Below are 12,784 nucleotides of genomic sequence, written 5' to 3'. Positions count from 1 at the left end.
TTGACACAGTGGCTGCAACAATGGGCTTAAGCATAACAACAATTGAGAAGATGGTGCAGGACTGGGTTGCTATGCGTCATAATAACCGACTTGACAGCACCTAGCAATAATGATGTAATAAATAAAGTTGTCTCTCCTTTAGACAGGTTTACTTGACATCATTTTTACTTTAATGAGAAGGTAAAAATTAGCTTGGATTGAGAAAGCAAAACTCCTACTATTCATCAGACTGGGAAAATAGAAAAAAATGCTAATGTTTCTCCCAAGGACACATAGCAGGTGTGAGGTGTTATAAGGACCCCCTGAGAAATCTTTTTCTCTTAAAACCATGCATTATGAGAAACTTTGCTGTTTGAAATAATGTCAGTAAGAATGAAATATCACACTCTTGCCTGGAAGATTTAAGTCACTTTGACAGAAAAAGGCAGCCTTGATTTTGAACGCAGGTGCAGAACTTCGGAGAAGGATTTTCTGGATGGACAACATTCCACATTTATGTTAACCTGTGGCTCCTAAGGAAACAGGTGCCTGGGTCCACTCTGTAGTCCACACCTGATGTTGGCCCCTTCACACACAGTCCTGCTTTGCACTTATTAAAACACCGCTTCATTTAAATTTTACCTGAGCTCTCCTCTTCCCCCCAAATCCCATAATGGCTCTATCTCTTCCTTCGGTGAGATACCCCATAGTATTTTGTTGCATGGACCACAGGTTTGTTTCCAGTGGTTGTGGGATGAATGGAGTAGGACATTTTTCAAGTTCCACTGAGATTTGGCCAAGACCTTGCTACTATGGGCTGGGACCGTTGCCTTGGTAATAAGGTACATATCTGAGATCCCTTGAGTCTCACCCCCTTGAGACCTCTTTGTACTCAACTATATAGATTTTGCATTGAATAAGGACTCAGATAATCTCTCGGTCCTCCAGATTAGGCTTATAATCTGTATTCTGAGATTTGGGGGTGTTAGCCAGACTTTGGTGTCCTCTGGTGACATTTGGCTTTAAGATCCTCTCCTGTCTTCTGTTTTTTCTATTTTTTGTGTTGTCTCTCTGAACTTTTCTCAGCCTTGTCTGTGTAAGAGAAACTGGCTTTGGGAGAGATCTTCTCTTTATACATCCACCTGCCAGGAGGCTATTGACTTCTTGGGTCAGCAGCTGGGGCAGCTTCATCTTAGGGTTGAGGGCTCCAGACACTCAGAAGTAGCATCTTTGCTTTTGACCAACTATCAGCAAATTTCTCATGAGTTTGTCTTCTAATAAATTTGTGCTATTTCCTGGCATAACTTCACTAAGGACAATTCACAATTGTAGTGGCCATTTTTTTGAAATTTGACATGAATAAAATTGCTTATTTGAAAGATGTCTTAAAACAAAAGGGGTGAGATTATCTCATTTGTCTAAAGGAGAGGTAACGTTGTTTAATACTGGGGACTCCTATCCTTTGCTTCCATACATCAGGGATTAACAAGTATTGGCTTTTTTTTTTAAATTGTGTTTTAAGTGAAAGCTTATAGTTCAAGTTAGTTTCTCATACAAAAATTTATACACACCTTGTTATGTGACCCTAGTTGCTTTCCCTGTAATATGACAGCACACTCCTACTTTCCACCCTGTATTTCCCCAGTCCATTCAACCAGCTCCTGTCCCTTTCTGCCTTCTCATCTCACCTCTGGAAAGGAACTGCCCATTTAGTCTGTATCTACTTGAGCTAAGAAGCACACTCTTCACAAGTATCATTTTATGTCTTATAGACCAGTCTAATTTTTGTCTGAAGAATTGGATTTGGGAATGGTTTTAGTTTTGGGCTAACAGAGAGTCCGGGGGCCATGTCTTCTGGGGTCCCTCCAGTCTCAGCCAGACCATTAAGTCTGGTCTTTTTACTGGAATTTGAGTTCTGCACTCTTCTCCTGCTCCGTCAGGAACTCTTCTGTTGTGTTCCCTGTCAGGGCGGTCATTGATGGTAGCCAGACACCGTCTAGTTCTTCTGGTCTCAGACTGATGGAGTCTCTGGTTTATGTGGCCCTTTCTGTTTCTTGGGCTCGTATTTTCCTTTTGTCTTTGGTGTTCATTCTCCTTTGTTCCAAGTGGGTTGGAACCAATTGATGCCTCTTAGGTGACCACTTACTAGCTAGCTTTTAAGACCCCAGAAGCCACTCACCAAAGTGCGATGCAGAACATTTTCTTAATAAACTTTGTTATGCCAATTGACCTAGATATTCCCTGAAACCATGGTCCCCAGGCCCCCGCCCCTGCTACTCTGTCCTTTGAAGTGTTTGGTTGTATTCAGGAAACTTCTCAGGTTTTGGTTTAGTCCAGTTGTGCTGACTTCCCCTGTATTGTGTGTTGTCCTTCCCTTCACCGAAGATAATTCTTCCCTCTCCCTCCCTCCCCACCCTTGTAACCATCAAAGAATGTTTTCTTCTGTGTTTTAACCTTTTCTTCAGTTCTTATAATAGTGGAGTATTGACTTTTTTAATAGTATGGCTTGATAATATTGTCAAGAACCCACACTACTGTTTAAACCATTCTGTAAGAATTTTCTCTCTCTGTGTGTGTGTGTGAAAAAAGTTTTCTACATTTAAATTTTCTTCTCTCTCCTTGCAGAGGCAGGATTATTGGTTTTTTACAGTGATAGTTTCGTATTTGTTTAAAGCTTATTCCCTCTCACTCAGTTTGCTTTGAGGCCACCAAGTACAGATAGGCCTTATAGACTTGTGAAGTCTTCTTTTTGATAGCTCTGCCTGTTGCCCCAATGCCACACAGAGAATAAATTCTATTAGGAGGTTACATCCTATACTCCAATGCCTGAGACGCTAGAGTGTTCACCCTTCTCCTCTGCCAATTCTTCTTCCTCCTAGTGGATTGTCCCCATCAAGTTTCCTTCCCTTCAGAGATGTCCTCAAGAAAGCCATGCAATATTGGGAACAAGTGGAAGGCTGTCCAGTAAGCGGCTCTTCCCTTTGTCGTCTTCTTCATGGGAGGAGGGTGGTTTTCTATGTATTCCAGATGTGCGTACATCTGCTTTTCATTCAGTTATCAAATCTCATTAACTGTTAAAATCTGGGGCAGGAAGGCGGCTAGAGGAACCAGTGTGAAACAGTCTTACTGATATACCCTCCCCTACCTACAAACAGAGCTCTGATTTTCTGATTCTCCTGAGAGAATGATAGAGAGAGAAAGAGAGGGTTTGGCTCTCTTTTGAGCCATGATTAAAAGCAGTTAAAGGAAATATTAAAAAAAAATTAATTGGATAGGCTTGGATCCCCAAGGAGGTATCCTGGAAACAATGTTTAGTTTGGGATTAGTAATGATTTGGAAAAGGGACTGAAAAGCCGGGCTGTGAAAGTGATGGCCTTGCCATCAAAATTAAGTAACCAGATGGTTACTGCAAACCCCTAAGTGCCCTGGACAATCACATACGAAACATGGCCAATTTTCATATGTAGGAGCCTAAAGCTTAGAGCTCATCCTTATATATGGACAGTCTAGATCTCATATTTTAAAAGCAGCATGTAGAATTTAGAATTTAAGCTTCCTAAACAGGATTTTACATAACTTCTCAGATGTAAGGACAATTAACAATGCCAGCCCTGTCTCTGTGAATGACTAACATGGTGACATGCTATTTGACATCAAGAAACCTTCCTTCATTCTGCTCTCTTCAGCAACTACGCAGCTGTTTTGTCCATATTACTGCATCTTGGTTATCAAGCTGCCAGGAACCTTTAAAATGAAGTCCAATCCTCACATACTCCAGATGAGAAAGTTCAGTTGGGCTGGTTTAAGTGACTTGCTCAAAGTCACATGGGTCTCAGAAACAGTAACCAGGATCCAGGTCTGATGTCGAAGTCCCTTGCTCTTCCCACCATGCTGAAAGATTGTTGAATTCTGTTTTTTTGATATACAGCCAGGGTGCTTCAACTACATTCGAAATGACTCTGGGCATGAAATATGGATTCTCTCATACACTCTCCCAGTTCTTTTTCTTCAAGATTACAGATTAGTGAGGTGTTTAAAATACGTACTGAATTGAGATTTGTGACTTTTTTTTCTCTGTTTCTTCCTAATTCATACCTTGGTGTAACTTATTGTCTCCTAAGGTAAGAGACAGGGAGACAGAGAAGAAATGAACGAGAGTGAGCTAAAATTGTGTTAAGTTGGATAGTGATAATTTTGTTTGGGAGTCCTCACTTAATTAGTATTATCAACCACTGGTCTTGCCTTTCGGCGACTTAAGTTTTCAAGTGGGGTTGAGTGGGATGGAAGTACATAGGTAACCCTTGGTATATTTCTGTGTCAGCTTTTAGATGACTGCTGGATATTGATAAATGCCAGGAAGCATTTAATACTGGATAAAAGGTGATCTGACATTGAGCTATCTTTTATAGCTACCATACAGCAACTCATCAATCTACGCAGAAGTTTGGAGCAAGGATCCCAGGGGGGTTAGCAGATTTCTATGATTCATTCCTTTAACTCATCCAACTCAAAATCCCATATGGCTGTCCTCATAAATCAACTCAGTAAAACAGTTATTGACTGCCCACTATAAAAAATACTGTGTTAAACATTGGAGATAAAATAAAAGGCAGCCCCTGCTCTTGTGGAGATGTAATCCTGCAAGCCATATACTTAAATAGGGTATTTATTCATGAGAATGGGGTAGTATTTAAAAAACAACAATTTTATTTCATAAGGCTGTAAATAAAAAGATTATTGGAAACAGGCCATTAATCTCCAAACTAATAAGAACACCAGCAAGCTTTATTTTGGAAAAATAAATGACCAAGCTTTCTTGGTATAGATTACGCACCGATGAAGGCTGTATGTAAAGTACTCTGCAAGAATTCCTACGTTCACCTTGTCTCATGTTTATACACCATAGCACTGTGGTGTGGGAAAAAGATCACTGGACAAGAGTAAGATGATCTGGGATAAAGTTCTGCTTCTGCCCATGTAACAGTTTTGGAAAGTTAAGGTATTTAATCTATAAGAGGAAGTTTGCTCATCTTTAAAATGAAGAGATTGGAGAAGATGATTTTCTAACACCCCCTGCAACTCTAACATCCCAAGTTATGCTATTCCATATCTGAGGATGGCTATATACAGAAACTTCTAAAATATTAGGTTAAATTCTCCATATTTTGATAATGAAAAAGATGAAAGAAAATATTAAAACAGGAGAAAACAGATGATTGAAATGAAGCCTTCAACTTTGCAGATTTCCTAATTAGATACTTCCTTGGTGATCAGAGATCACAGTCACTTCTGCTTTAAATGAGGGATGGTCTGGGGCTGGATAATCTATCACGTGATCAGATCACATATGATGATAATCTACAGAACAGTGGGTAAACAGTAAACCCATGAGATACTGAGCCACAGAGGTATGAAACATAGAATGCTGATTCAGTCACAGGATTAAACATTATGACAGAAAAGAGTTTGCATACCTCAGTCTAGATGGTACGCCCACACTCCACCCCTGCGGAGCATGAAGGTGAAAGTGGGCTCTGAACAAAGTGCATCAGATGCCAGACTTTGCGAGGTCATCTACTGCCTCTGATCCTTTCACACCATACACAGGCAGGACCAGACAGAACGTGCAGGGATGGGTGCAGCAGCTAGCGAAGGTGCTTTCAAATCTCAGGTCAATAAATACCTGGCTAAAACATGCCACGTAAATTGACCTCTCCCCCCAAAAAGAAATGTAAGGCCCAATGACCTTTGTAATTTTCTAGGGGAACTCATTCTGTGATTATTCTTTTCTGTTTATCTTAAAGTATTTTAGCACAAGTAAGCAAAGGTTCACTGAAAATAAGACCTTCATTTACAAGACTTTTAAAAGCTAAACCTCTCTCTCTCTAGAAAACTTTTCTGACTCTAAATGCCCAAAAAAGCATAAAATTGGATAAGAAATGTCCATTGCTTTTAATATCTCTCCCTCAAATTGTTTTACTTCATGTTCTCTCAATTGCCTCCCCCATGATCATTTTAAATAATATTTTTTAAAAACTTCTAGTGCTTTACTCCCCCTCCCCCTCACCCCAGTTGAGGCTCCATTTTAGTATCAGAAGAAAATATACCTGAAATGATACATCAGGCTAAGGTAACTTACCTCCACCTTGGCGCCACAGCAACTTGGATTTCTGATTCTTTGAGCAGGTTAGGGACTTGGGGAACCAGTAAAAGAGCCGGGCTAGTCTCCTGAAGGTCTTGCTAAAGTCACTTCTTATAGCCATTGCTAGAACTAACAGTGCTACAGAGAGCAGAGAATAGGAAAACACGGCGACACCCACATGTGACACTTTAGCTGTGAACTCTTTCAGCCAATATGTCTGGAGACCACCTGTTAGCCCTAAATCCCCTTCCTCTGTCATTCCTTTGGTTTGTCCTTTAGACCTTGGCCCTCATAACCAGAAACTGTATTAATAGATGTTCTTTCTAAAGAAAGTTTTAAGCTTCAGAAACTCTAACCTAATACAACACTTGGTAACTTTTAAGCACAGACTTCCCCACTCTCTTCATACAAACACAATTATTTTCAGAGTGAAGAAACCAGTATCCGCTAACCAAGCATATGAAACAAGAACTGTCAATGACAATTTTTAGGACATAGTGGTGAACGACAAGTTATCTCCCAAAGTTATAACCTTGATCTCATTTGTTTTGTGGGTTTTTTTTCACTGAAAAAATGATACCTATTGTAAACCTTGGCAGGAATTTACTGCAGAAAAAAAAAAAAAAAGAACTGGATTCTTATGTATCAAGAAATGTGTAAAAAAGCAAGATTTTTCCAGGGTCCTGCTTTAGATTTTTATGTTGAGTATTTCACTAATGGGCTCAAAAAATATTTTGAGAAGATCTTTTATATCTAAGAGGAGGCACTCTACTTGAGACAGTGTAATGACGTCTATAAGGCACCAATATAGCATCTGGTAATTGCAAATTATAATTTTAGAAGATGTTATGGGATTATTTTCCATGTTTCTTTCCTAACCTCTAATTCTTCTTGTTTATTTCCTTTCAGATACCTCACAATCATTTATTTCATATTTGATTATTTCTTCTGCTGTATGAACTACAATCTCTCTTTTATGTTGAGTTAAATCCACTATCTCCTCTGCTTGTTATATACACTACTTTTTATACCATTAATCGCTATCTTTTGGAAATATATTCTAATGTTGAAAAAAAGAGCTACTAAAGATGCAACTTATTTTAAAGCTAATTTCACTAAACAGTCGCTCTGAATATTAGATTAGTAGACTATATCACCTTATATTTATTGATTTAAAAACATTTTCAATGAGGATGCATTTTTTTCTACTTTTATTTTTAATTGTACTTTCGATGAAGGTTTACAGAACAAACTAATTTCTCATTAAACAGTACACATATTGTTTTATGACATTGGTTAACAACCCCAGGACATGTCAACACTCTCCCCCTCTCAACCTTGGGTTCCCTATTACCAGCTTTCCTGTTCCCTCCTTCCTTCTAGTCCCTGCCCCAGGGCTGGTGTGCTCCATTAGTCTTGTTTTGTTTTATGGGCCTATCTTTGGTCGAAAGGTGAACCTCGGGAGTGACTTCATTACTGAGCAAAAAGGTGTTTGGGGGCCATACCCTGGGGATTTCTCCAGACTCTGTCAGGCCAGTAAGTCTGGTCCTTTTTTGTGAGTTAGAATTTTGTTTTACATCTTTCTCCAGCTCTGTCTGGGACCCTCTACTTTGATCCCTGTCCGAGCAGTCAGCGATGGTAGCCGAGCACCATCTAGGTGTGCTGGACTCAGTCTGGTGGAGGCTGCAGCAGATGTGGTCCGTTAGTCCTCTGAACTAATCTTTCCCTTGTATCTTCAGTTTTCTTTGAGGATGCATTTTTGAGTGTAAAATAGTGACACCAAGAACACTTGGTTTCCATGTCATTGTCATGGGGAATAAAGCAGTCTTGTTTTTATCAATACAACTAATAAAAAATACGATCCCTCCAGAAAGGGTTTGTTTATTGGTATTCTTTTCTACAGTGCTAAAATACTCAATTTATAAATATACTGATCACATAATTTGAGTAAAATTTTACCTAATGCTCAGTGACACAAACATTTAAACTATACAATTAAAGATATACATGTTAGATGTCCAATGGAAAATTACAATCAAGAGGGATTAAACATTCCCTCACTGCATACACTCTCAGGACAGGGGATAACTGTATTTATATAAATAACTCTCCTAGGCACTTATTTCTATAATGTGTATAGGTGACACTCAAAATTCCCTACTACAATAATGAATCAACTATCTCAAATACAATCTTAATTCATTTTCAGTTTTTAAAGCAATTTATTTTCTGATGTCCATGGTAGTCAAATGTACCTTTTAGAACATAATATTTTTTATGATACACACACTGTATATAATTACACTTCATTAGTCTGATAAACCAGAGACCAAAACAAAAACAAATGAAAACCCTAGGGAGATGAAATAATTTTTTGCTGAGCACAATTCTTAGTCTGAGCTCTGGGTAGATTTTTCAAAGAGAATGTACCTTTTGAATCTGTATAACATAAATTTATAAAAGGACTTTGACTTAACTTGTAATCATTGGGTTTATAAAAGACATAAAATTGCCCCCACAGCCAATATCTGAGAATAATTTACATCATCACCCACACTATTTCTTTCAAAAGATAACTTCTTTTTCTTAAATTGTGTACAGATACACACAAACTGTTTAAATTAAAATCAAGAAATTTATTGACATTTTTTCATGAAGTAGTAAGCAGAACTAAAGAAAAAATATACAGCTTAAAACAACTGAAATGGCCCTAAAATTTTTATGACAATTGTATGTTTAAGGCCAAAAGAAAAATGAACAGTGTTTAATAATTGAATCACATTGAAAATTTTGCACAGTAATTCATCACCTGAAATTAAACAGATACAAAGATACCTGGGGGTCTGGGCACCTTGTAAAATGAAATAATGCCATTTTATTCTTCTCAAGAAAACTGTGATCCCAGTAAAACAGTGGTTTGGTTCTGTTCCTCATTTACAAAAGCCACTTCTCCATTCTACCACTTACAAACATATCAACTATCAGTCTTCTCTGATTTGTAAGGATGCCAATTTTGGCTCCACTTAAAAATGTTCTCAGTAGGCAGTCAGAGAAATACGACTTGGCTAGTCCTAACAATCTCTACAGAAGAGTAGAGGATCAGTATCTCGACATATTTGTCATGGCTTTCTTCTAGGGCTCACTGAGGTCAAATTTCCTCATGTAATTATAAATGTTAAAAGGTAAAATTACATTTTAACAGCAGCCAAAAATTAATATATTTTTTATGTATTTACAATATAGTACATATTTACATTCCCACATCAAATACTGAACTGTAGAAACAAGAGACCACTTACAGAGGCATTCATTTAATGCCCTTGCATTATTTTCTTGTGCAAATGGAAACTTTTCTCAAACTTCTTAGAAAGTTAAAGACAGTCAACATTCCGAAGGCCACCATCCATGGTCAAAGAGCCAAACCTAAAACACAAAAAAGAAAAACAATTTCAAAAGATTTATTTATTTGGCCCCCAACATCTTAAAGAAGAACACAGAATACTTTCCAAAAACCAAAAAAATAGAAAAAGAAAAATCCACTGCCGTCGAGTCAATGCCGACTCCTAGCGACCCTATAGGACAGAGTAGAACTGCCTGATAGAGTTTCCAAAGAGCATCTGGTGGATTCGAACTGCCGACCTCTTGGTTAGCAGCTGTAGCACTTAACTACTACACCACCAGGGTTATTTTTAAAGCGTTTAAGCACCTATGATTTGTTTTATTTCTTACTCTGAAGCACAGTGGTGTTAATAAAAATATATGGAAAAAATACAATGCAGTGACTGGGGAAGACTTCTTAAGAGAAAATGGGGAGAGATATAATCTAGAAAAGTGTTAGTAAGAGCTGCATAATTTCTTTTTGGTGGAATGGGATGGGAATTATAAGCAATGATGATATAGAGTAAGTCTACATCAATGATAGGATTAAGTCTGACATACTCAAGGGATATTGAGAAATGGAAACTTGCTAGAAATAACGTAACGCTATTTTGGGGACTTCTGGGCAATAACACTGAGTGACTAGGTTGGGGCCAGACTGTTAATATTCTTTGAATGGAAGTGTGAACTTAAAATCGACCTTTTAGGTAATAGGAGCTTAGCGGTTTTTAAGCCAAGAGAGTAATATGACTAGATCAGTATTTGGGAGGTTACTTTGGCTATAATATCCATTACAGATGGGAAGAGCCTGGGGTTAAGAAAATAGGTTAATAGGTTATTACCACAGCTCACACGTGAGAGAGAAACCAAACCAAACCAAATCCGTTGCTGTCGACTCATAATGACCTTATAGGACAGAGTAGAACTGCCCCATAGGGTTTCTGTGAGTCGGAATCGACTTGATGGCAATGAGTTTTTTTACAGGGTTTCCAAGGAGTGGCTGGTGGAATCGAACTGCTGAACTTTTGGTTAGCAGTTGAGTTCGTAACCATTGTGCCATCATGGTTCTGTGAAAGGGAAAGGCGATCTGAATTATGGTGATGAGAGGGAAGGAAGATTTTAAAAGAAGGTTACCAATCTTGATGAGAAGAAGTAAAGAAGACTAAGTGTCTAAAATATTTTATGTTCAAGAGAGCAGGAGAAAGGTGATCTCACTGAAGAGGATGAGGAAATTAGAGGGGAAACTGATTTGTGAAGCGTGATAATACATGAAGTAGTATGGGATATTCACGTGGAGAGAGAGTGGAACAACATTCTACATGAGACCTGGCTTCTATCACTAATTCTGTCACTTGGATTGTCACTTAATATTTAAAATTATGCCACGATATCACCCACATACTGACATAAAGAACCTGCAAATAAACCACAAAGGGAACTGATTTATTGGGCATGCTTTGGGAATTGGGGATTTTAATCCACAAGGCATAAGTGACTCAATATAAAAGTTTGCTAAAGTGTATTTTAACAGTTGCTTCTACTTGCTGATCTTTAGCCCTACAAGATAAATTTAGGGTTTAGCTGAAGTTGTGAAGTATAAATTGGGTACTATAGTAAGTTAGTTACTACATAGTTCCTACAAACCAACAGAAAAAGATTAAAAAACAAAAAACAGGCAATTCACAGAAAAAATAAACAGTCAATAAAAATATAAAAAGATGCTTGACATCACTATTAGCTAGAGAAATGCAAATTAAAACATTAAGATATCAGTTTTTACTAAACAAACTGGCAAACACTGAAAAAAAGCTGATTCAGTGTTGAAAAGGCATAGTTTTTGTCTCTGTGGAACAGTAACATGATGCTTTTAAAGAACAAATTAACAACACATTGAAAATTTAAATGTCCATACCCTGTGACCCAACAATTTCACATAAATTGATCCCGCAAAAATTCTGACAAACACATATGAAGGCATATATATACAAGGATGTTCACCAAGGCATGGTTTTCAAATGGTGAGAAATTAGAAACAAATGAAATGCCCAATAGGGATGGGTTACAAAGGCTATGGTAGATCCATACACTGAAATACTAGGCAATTGGGTGAAAATGAGAGAGATTACCGTAATTTAGTGTATGGGCATGAAAAGAATACCTTTAATACAACACTTAGTGGGGGGGGGGGACTAAACCAGTATGAACAGAATGATTCTATTCCTATAAAACAAATACATGCACACCAACCTATTAATAGTGATTACCGCTGTGGATGGGGGTGTCACGAGAAAGGTTGTTTGTTATCAAGTTTTTAGAATTATAATAATTGTTTGAATTTTTCATAGTAGAATGCATTCTAAAAATCAACTCATATTTTAAAAAATCAGATAATACCACAGAACTGTCTGATAACTTTCTGCATACAGCTCAAAAACCATATTATTTCCTGGTACTTAATCTTTCCAAGCCTTGTTCTTGATGTTATTAGCTGCCGTAGAGTCAATTCTGACTGCTTTATTTGGCATTTATAAACGTGAAATGTATTTATTAGTGTTTTCAAGGTTGGAGAACCTGGAGAGTACCTAAGGGCTGAAAGTGAAGGCTCTACTACAAGGCCAAATATGAGGAACCAGCCACCCAAAAATGGCCTTATTAGCGCTGTACCTTTTCAGATTCTTTCTCCCTGCCATATCAGGACTTTGTAGACAGTAAACAGGCACCAGCTTCTTACACAGGCCACTCGCCCTGCAAGGAGCTCTGCAGAGGGCTCCACAGGTTACAGAGCACCAATCAGAGGACTCCTATCTTATCAGCAACTCTGGTTCCCAAAACTGACAATTATGATTTTAATGAGTAATTATGGAAAATGATGTGCAAAAGATTTTGGTTCTCAAAAATTGATTCAAATAAGCAAATAACTGTACTAATCCTCCCAGATTCTTCTATAAAATGGAATCAATGATTTCACAATCACATTAAAAAGTGTAAGGGATCTGACTTTATATCCCTTTTCCCTGCTTAGCCTATTGATACAAGAAGCAGACACGAGTATAGATAAATACGTATTCAACTGTATATAAAATCACAGTGCAATTTTTGTATTACTTACCTTTCTAAAATATGATTATTTTCAGCAAGTTCTTTAACCACACCTTCCATCTCTTCCTTTAATTTCTTCATACTATACATATAAAATAAACGAATAAGCACCTCTGCTCAAAACAAGTATGCAAATGTTTCAGAATTACGTATATTTGACTTTAATACACTTTAGGTTTAGAGCGG

At 37.7% G+C, this 12,784-nt stretch overlaps 1 protein-coding gene across 2 annotated transcripts in view; it reads right to left on the bottom strand.

The window, feature by feature from the left end:
* Positions 1-7,352: 7,352 nt before the first annotated feature.
* The window catches only part of TBK1 (TANK binding kinase 1), a 53,019-nt gene continuing 47,587 nt past the window's right edge, over positions 7,353-12,784 (bottom strand). Inside the window, exons 17-18 of one of the 2 annotated variants that reach the window (XM_049883781.1) lie at positions 12,609-12,680; positions 7,353-9,544 (exon numbers count right to left, since the gene is read on the bottom strand). In XM_049883781.1, the coding sequence (XP_049739738.1) occupies positions 9,493-9,544; positions 12,609-12,680 (124 nt within the window). In that variant the 3' untranslated portion in view covers positions 7,353-9,492. The remainder of the gene's footprint in view (positions 9,545-12,608; positions 12,681-12,784) is intronic. The other variant, XM_049883780.1, reaches the window with a different exon arrangement.

This window comes from Elephas maximus, chromosome 4, assembly GCF_024166365.1.
Source record: "Elephas maximus indicus isolate mEleMax1 chromosome 4, mEleMax1 primary haplotype, whole genome shotgun sequence".
NCBI classification, from domain to species: Eukaryota; Metazoa; Chordata; class Mammalia; order Proboscidea; family Elephantidae; genus Elephas; species Elephas maximus.
This window is presented reverse-complemented; position numbering and strand designations above follow the sequence as displayed.